At 45.9% G+C, this 7,500-nt stretch overlaps 1 protein-coding gene across 1 annotated transcript in view; it reads left to right on the top strand.

The window, feature by feature from the left end:
• Positions 1–198: 198 nt before the first annotated feature.
• Positions 199–7,500, top strand: part of LOC307027118 (reversion-inducing cysteine-rich protein with Kazal motifs-like) — a gene marked incomplete at its 5' end in the record, with an annotated part of 9,888 nt that continues 2,586 nt past the window's right edge. Inside the window, 7 exons of the mRNA XM_079695311.1 lie at positions 199–301; positions 3,041–3,134; positions 3,278–3,314; positions 3,999–4,209; positions 4,307–4,380; positions 4,850–5,002; positions 7,248–7,500. The exon at positions 7,248–7,500 is cut by the window's right edge and continues 2,586 nt beyond it. Of these exons, the coding sequence (XP_079551437.1) occupies positions 199–301; positions 3,041–3,134; positions 3,278–3,314; positions 3,999–4,209; positions 4,307–4,380; positions 4,850–5,002; positions 7,248–7,460 (885 nt within the window). The 3' untranslated portion in view covers positions 7,461–7,500. The remainder of the gene's footprint in view (positions 302–3,040; positions 3,135–3,277; positions 3,315–3,998; positions 4,210–4,306; positions 4,381–4,849; positions 5,003–7,247) is intronic.

Here is a 7,500-nt window from a genome sequence, read left to right as displayed (position 1 = left end):
GACACATGGCTCCATTCAGTCTGCACTGCTGTCACTCTGCCACTAGAGGGCAGCAGAGTGACAGCACATTAATACCTACATAATAATAACATCTCAATCATGTGTCTGTGTGTGTGTGTGTGTGTGGGGGGGGTGTGTGTGTGTGTGTGTGTGTGTGTGTGTGTGTGTGTGTGTGTAGGTCACGGCTCCTCCTTCTCGATGAACTGTCGCTCCTGCTTCTGTTTCTCTGGAGAAACGATCTGCTCCAAGAAACCCTACCTGACCCCCCACAGCTCTGAGGACGAGAGGAGGCTCTTCACAGGTGTGTGTGTGTGTGTGTGTGTGTGTGTGTGTGTGTGTGTGTGTGTGTGTGTGTGTGTGTGTGTGTGTGTGTGTGTGTGTGTGTGTGTGTGTGTGTGTGTGTGTGTGTGTGTGTGTGTGTGTGTGTGTGTGTGTGTGTGTGTGTGTGTGTGTGTGTGTGTGTGTGTGTGTGTGTGTGTGTGTGTGTGTGTGTGTGTGCTCTCCCACACACACTTTATACTGTATATATATATTACAGGTCTCCCGTGCAGCTGTCCTCATCACTTCGTGCCGGTCTGTGCTTCTAACGGTCGGACGTACCCCAGCGCCTGCGTCGCTCGATGTCTCGGATTCTCAGACCAGAACTTCCAGTTCGGACGCTGCAGACTCAGCGACCCCTGCAGAGGGAAACCCTGTAGCAGGGGCCTGAGGTGAGGCTCCTTTCCTTACCTCCTCTGTCCTTACCTCCTTCATCTCTCTCTGACCCCTGCAGAGGGAAACCCTGGTTGCGGTCGAATAGTCCATTTAGCTTAGGAACCTTCCTAACTGAGTCCCTCAGTGGCAGCCATGATAAGTGCCGTTCCAATTCTCTAGATGATAGGAAAGGAGGTTTCAAACTTCCTTTATAACCTCCTTTAGTTTAGGAACCACTGGACCTCCCTTGACGAAAGGAGAGGAGAAAATGCTGCCCCACAATGCCTTGCGGCCGCAGCATTTGCCGTCACACAACAGTCGGTCGTTCACGGAAACAAACGATTACGACGGAGAAATGATATCATGAAAGTTACGGTGCTTATTAAGCTTTTTAAAACGTATGTGGTAAGTTGCCAAGTGCTTTGTTTTGAACGTTCATCAGTATTATAATCAAAGAGAGAAATATGAACGTCAGTGATAGGTGTTAAGGACTAACGTTTATAATAAATACATTTGTATTGATTTTAAGATCTTTTCATACAATCATACGTATTGGGATCATTTGTATTAATGTGGACCGGAGGGAGAGGGTGACGAGCAGAAGTTTCATTTCAAAGCTTTATGTATCCAGGTGAATCCATTGAGATAGTACTCAAGTAGGTTCCACATGAAACATAAAAAACATAAACAGAACAACAAAAGGACATCATACAGCTTCTTTACAGGGATTACAATTTACATAATTATCCACATGAGCAGGTACCAACAGCTTCCAATTGAGTAGCATCCAACCGAGCTTTAAAAACATGTAGTGAAACCAGATTGCTCAGTTTCCATTTCAATTGCAGACTATTCCAAGACAGAGGAGCTGCTCATCTAAAAGCCATCTTCCCTAAGACAGTCCTAGCAGTTTGCACATTTAATAAAACCACAGCATGCGATCTCAGGCAGTAGCCACTTACAACTCACCGTGAGATCAGGGAGCAGATGTAGGATGGAAGTTTCCCTAACATGGCTTTGTGTATGAACGTGTACCAGTGACTGAGCCTCCGTACAGTTAGTGAAGGCAGACCAGCCCTTGCATACAGGGTACAGTGATGGGTTAATGCTTTACAGTTTGTCACACATCTCAGAGCGCTGTGATACACAGCATCTAACTTGACCAGGCAATGAGCAGGTGCGTTCATATAGACCAGATCACCATAGTCCAGCACTGGTCAAAAGGTCACAGAGCCTTTTCCTGGCCTCAAGTGAGAAACAGGACTTGTTCCTGTAAAAGAAACCTAGCCTAACCCTCAGCTTTCTAAGCAGGTTATTGACCTGAGGTTTAAAAGAGAGACGATCATCAAGCCAGATACCAAGGTATCTGTAACAGGTAACCACTTTGAGTACTTGTCCTTGCATAGTTACAATATCCAAAACAGGCTCTGGTGTCTTTTTAGCTTTTGAAAAGAGCATTACCTTGGTTTGATCAACATTTAAAAGAAGCTTAATTTCAGAGAGCTGAGTCTGAATAATGTTAAAAACAGCCTGTAATTCAACAAAAAAGTTTCACTTTCCTTTTTTATTTCAATTCCAGCTTTGGTCATGAAGAATCTGTTTCTCTGTTGTTCATAAAGCATAAAGCAACAGCATCAGAGCACGGTGCAGAGTCTCTAGATGAGTCCCTCGTTCTTATTAAACATCCATGTTGTAGTCCTCTGTATAGAAAACTGTAGTTTCCATGGTTTCCCCACAGCAGCAGACGCACATTCAGGACGTCCGCTGGTGCATCATAAACACGTGGGATAGTGAAAGTGCAGTCGATTCTCTAAAGCACCGCAGTCTCTTCTCCTAAGTCCTTTTGATTTCTCCTATCCACTATTCCTTAACCCCGTGACCTTTCACTCAGAGGTCAAGGGATAGACGATAGGGAACAGACGTTAGGAGCTGATTTTTGGATTATCCGACCGCAACCCATGTAGCAGGAGCATGAGGTGAAAGTCCTTCCCTCCTTTCCTCTGTCCTTATCTCCTCCTTCCTTATCCTCTAACAAGTTGTACAACAATATCCTGTAAATGTACCATTGATGGTATTATTAATACATATCTGAATGTGTGTGTGTGTGTGTGTGTGTGTGTGTGTGTGTGTGTGTGTGTGTGTGTGTGTGTGTGTGTGTGTGTGTGTGTGTGTGTGTGTGTGTGTGTGTGTGTGTGTGTGTGTGTGTGTGTGTGTGTGTGTGTGTGTGTGTGTGTGTGTGTGTGTGTGTGTGTGTGTGTGTGTGTGTGTGTGTGTGTGTGTGTGTGTGTGTGTGTGTGTGTCCTCAGGTGTGTCCCCCGGTATGCAGTGTGTCTCTCTCTCTCCTCAGAGTGTCCTCAGTATGAGTGTGTCGCTCGCCCCTCATGCGACCGCAGCATCGTGCAGCCGGCCTGCGACACAGACGGCCTCGTGCACTCTTCCACGTGCACGCTCCTGCATGCCGGAAAGACCCTGGCCTACCTGGGACCCTGCCAGGTAAATATTATATATCATATAATACATAATATAATATCCCAGGTAAAAACCAGAGTGTAATATATATATTAGATATATAAATAATATACAGAGTGTGTGTCAGAGTCTCTCACCTGGGACCCTGCCAGGTGAGAGACTCTGATATATGTCAGTAAATAAAACATGTAGGCGTTTGAATATCCCAGGTAATAACAGAGTGTGTTCCTTTATGATATACCTCTTATATATATACTATTAGAGATATATCCATCCCATAATAACCCTTTCAGTCAGACAACTCACGTGTTTCTTTAACATGTTTATTAGAAGCAGCATATAGTTGAGTTTGGCGTCTAGGCTCGGGACTCATCACTCCACAGATATACATAGCACCATGAGTGATGATTAGATAACTAACCCCCCGAGCCTACAGGTGAAGCTGGGGTGGAAGCTGGGGTGGAAGCTGGGGTGGAAGCTGGGGTGAAGCTGGGGTGGTGGTGGGGTGGAAGCTGGGGTGGAAGCTGGGGTGGAAGCTGGGGTGGAAGCTGGGGTGGAAGCTGGGGTGGAAGCTGGGGTGGAAGCTGGGGTGGAAGCTGGGGTGGAAGCTGGGGTGGTGGTGGGGCAGCGAGCAGCAGCGACGTGGAAGTAGCTGCAGCAACAGCAGCAGCAAGCAATGCATGGAGAGAGATCTGTCAGGTTAAATAGAGCGGCATATTAAGGAGACTCTGATTGGTTGGTTGTAGAGTGGCACGAGGCGTGATGTATGAATGCAGCATGAGTGCTCGAGTTGACTGCCTGAACTAGCTCGCAGGCTTCGCCTCATGTCTCCTCAGGACTGGTGCAGACGTCCCTCTCCAGTGTGCGGTCAGAACGGAGAGACCTACAGCACGGTGTGTGAGGCGTTCAATGACCGCGTTGCCGTGGACTACCAGGGGTCCTGCCACGCTGTGGGTCCTGTCTCTGAGGGTGCCCCGGAGACTGCCTGCAGCGGGGTGCCCTGCCCCCCCCTCTCCCCCCCGCACTGCACCCCCCTCACCCCCCCAGGTGAGAGGAAACACACCTGTGTTACACCTTTACCTGCGTGACTTTAGTGCATGCTCACCTGTGCATATGTTCCTAACCTCTGACCTCTGACCCCCAGGAGCCTGCTGTCCTATCTGTGCTGCCATGCTGCAGATCCTCCTGAACCAGGAGCAGATCAACACCTTCGCTAAGGTACACACACACACACGCACGCACGCACGCACGCACGCACGCACGCACGCACGCACACACACACACACACACACACACACACACACACTATATACTGCATATAGTATACCGTAAGTTATGAATGCGTTTATAATAATAAAGAGTTCATATTAAACTCCAGCCATGAATAATGCAGATTCTGTTATCAGGTGTAGTTCCAGGTGTTGACCACTGGAGGGAGCTATACATCCAGGCAGCCTCTATCACAGAGCTGAAATAGATATATAAATACAGGAACATTGCAGATACAGAATGCACCTGTTTGAACCAACATTACATTTATTTAATAATTTAAAAACACAGAGAGAGAATCAGAGTCTGTTCCTCTGTTCAATGCTACGGTAATTAGCTACACACACACAGAACAAGTTGTAAAACAATAATAGAAGTTATTAATAGTTGTTGTTGTTGTTGTTGTTGTTGTGTTTAGCTGAACGGCAGCCCAGTGACAGTGCGAGGCGTCCTCCAGGTCCTCCGTCCTCTCGTCTCCGTCCCGCAGTGCGACGTCTTCGGGTTCCTGAGCATCGACAAGACTCTGGTGGTGATCATAGCTCCAACTGAGAGAGAGCCCACCAGCATACAGGTACACACACACACACACACACACACACACACACACACACACACACACACACACACACACACACACACACACACACACACACACACACACACACACACACACACACACACAGACACACACACACACAGACACACAGACACACACACACACACACACACACACACAGTTGCATAAACTCTAATTAAAGTTTAAACTAAGCAGAGCTCTGTTGCAGAATTAAGACTAATCCAAGTTTATTGATGTAACCAAAATGAAATAAAGTTAAATCGATGAGGAGACGCTTGTTTACTAATTGAAAGTAAACAAATACAAAAGTGTTCCAGGTAAACAAACAGTTCTCCAATGTTACTATCCTCTCACCTGCAGTCCCCCTTTCTTTAGGATCATATTTATTGATCAGATGAAGTGTTCCTGCAGCGTTTAGTAAACGCTGCCATGTCTCCTCAAGTTCTCTGAACATTCTCTGAACATTCTCTGAACGTTCTCTGAACGTTCTCTGAATGCTGCTGGTATTTCTGAGTGACTTCTGAGTCGTTGTTGCGCCTGTCAGTATCCGTAATAAAGAAGACGTATAGAAATGAAGTCTGAGCTGCAGATGCTTCCGGTCTTCTTTCCGCTGAAGGTCTCTGTGTCCCTCACAGACTCACAGCGACCGTACAGAGAGTTTATCTAAAGAGCAGAGATTATAAATAACAGCTGAGATCATAACAGACGTTAGTTATTGTCTTCAAGGACTCATGAGACGTTTCTGTCTTTCTGCAAAACACCATGCAGATTGTGTGTGTGTGTTATCTCTAAAGGACATCTTTACTGAGACACTGAGGGTTTAAAAGTAGTGTTTAATATAGATGTATTCAGATGAGAACATCTGTGTGTTAACATGACAAAAAGGCAAGAAAGAAAAACAGCTGTATGTTCCTTTAAGGACCTTTTTATGGTTTCTCTACAAGCTGACACTAACATGTGATTTCTTATAATATCTGCATTTCACAGATTATACTCCTCCTTTTTACCATGACTGTCCAGGTAGAAATGCAGAGACATAGAAATGCAGAGACATAGAAATGCAGAGTTTGATGATAATAAACCTGGATGTCCTTTATCTGTCCTCCATGTGCTGAGAGACAGAGAGCTGATCCTCTGAATATGAGACTTGTTATAAATATGATTAAATATATAAGACATAACATAATACAACATCTCTTTCCCTGTAGCTCTTCACTTTCTCAAGTGACTCACTGAGGAGATAAAGATGAGAGGCAGGAAGCGCTCCTATTGGCTCGCGCTCCAACGCATTGGCTAAGGGGGCGGGACATCTCACAACAGAGCCAATCAGAGCAGCTCTGGTTTCAACAGGCAGTTTGAAAATCTAAAAATTCTGACTTTTTTCAGAAATGCTGACTTTCTTTCTAAACACCAGATTTTTTCAAAAAAAAGTAAATCTTACATTTTTTTCTAAAATCTCAAAATTCTGACTTTTTTATTTTTTATTCTCAATTTCTCACTTTTTCCTCGAACACATTGTACGTGATAGGCTAAGGGGGCGGGACATCTCTAAGCTGTTGACCAATCCGAGCGGCTCTGGTTTCAGACAGAGGGTGAAAAGAGGTGCTGCAGCGTGAGGGAAATAAAGAGCTTGTAGTTTAGAATGAAACATTATGGCTCTAACGAAGGTCAGAGCGACCTTGGTATTATTGGATGGAAACAGAAACACATTAAGGTCTGATGAAGGCTCTTAGTTGTACTGTTACCTAGCAACAGCTGCTGCATCTGCACCTGAAGTGATTTCCCATCAAAACAAAGTTTCTTCAAAGAAAGCACTCATTAAACTCTCAGAAACACAAACAACAGTGAAGAATAGGTATCCCACAATGCACTGGGCTAAGTGTGTGTCTGAGTGTCATTGGTGTTTACTCGCGTCACTCAAACTCGTGGCGAGGAGGCGGGGCTTATCTCCATGTAGATATATGTATAAGATAAGATAGGAAGTACTTTATTGATCCCAATGTGGAAAATGTTTGCGTTTCAGCAGCAAAAAAACACAAGGCATTAACAATAGAGAAATTACAAGACTGTGTGTGTGTGTGTGTGTGTGTGTGTGTGTGTGTGTGTGTGTGTGTGTGTGTGTGTGTGTGTGTGTGTGTGTGTGTGTGTGTGTGTGTGTGTGTGTGTGTGTGTGTGTGTGTGTGGTGTGTGTGGTGTGTGTGGTGTGTGTGTGTGTGTGTGTGTGTGTGTGTGTTTTCAGATCGAGGCGTGCAACAAGGAGGCGGAGAAGATCGACTCTCTCATTAATTATGCGAGTCCCACGCTGATCTCCCACGTCCCTCTGTCTGCCTTCCTGTCCTCTGAGGTCAGCACCTCCTCCACGTACTCTTCCGGGGGTGCGCCCTCCCCCCCTCTCCCCCCAGTGCTCATCCTCCTCCTGGGCCTCCTCATCGCAGGTATACCCCCCCTCTGAGGCCTCACAGGTGTGTGTGTGTGTGTGTGTGTGTGTGTGT

Source organism: Notothenia rossii (genome assembly GCF_949606895.1).
Source record: "Notothenia rossii genome assembly, contig: scaffold_422, whole genome shotgun sequence".
Classification (NCBI taxonomy): domain Eukaryota; kingdom Metazoa; phylum Chordata; class Actinopteri; order Perciformes; family Nototheniidae; genus Notothenia; species Notothenia rossii.
This window is presented reverse-complemented; position numbering and strand designations above follow the sequence as displayed.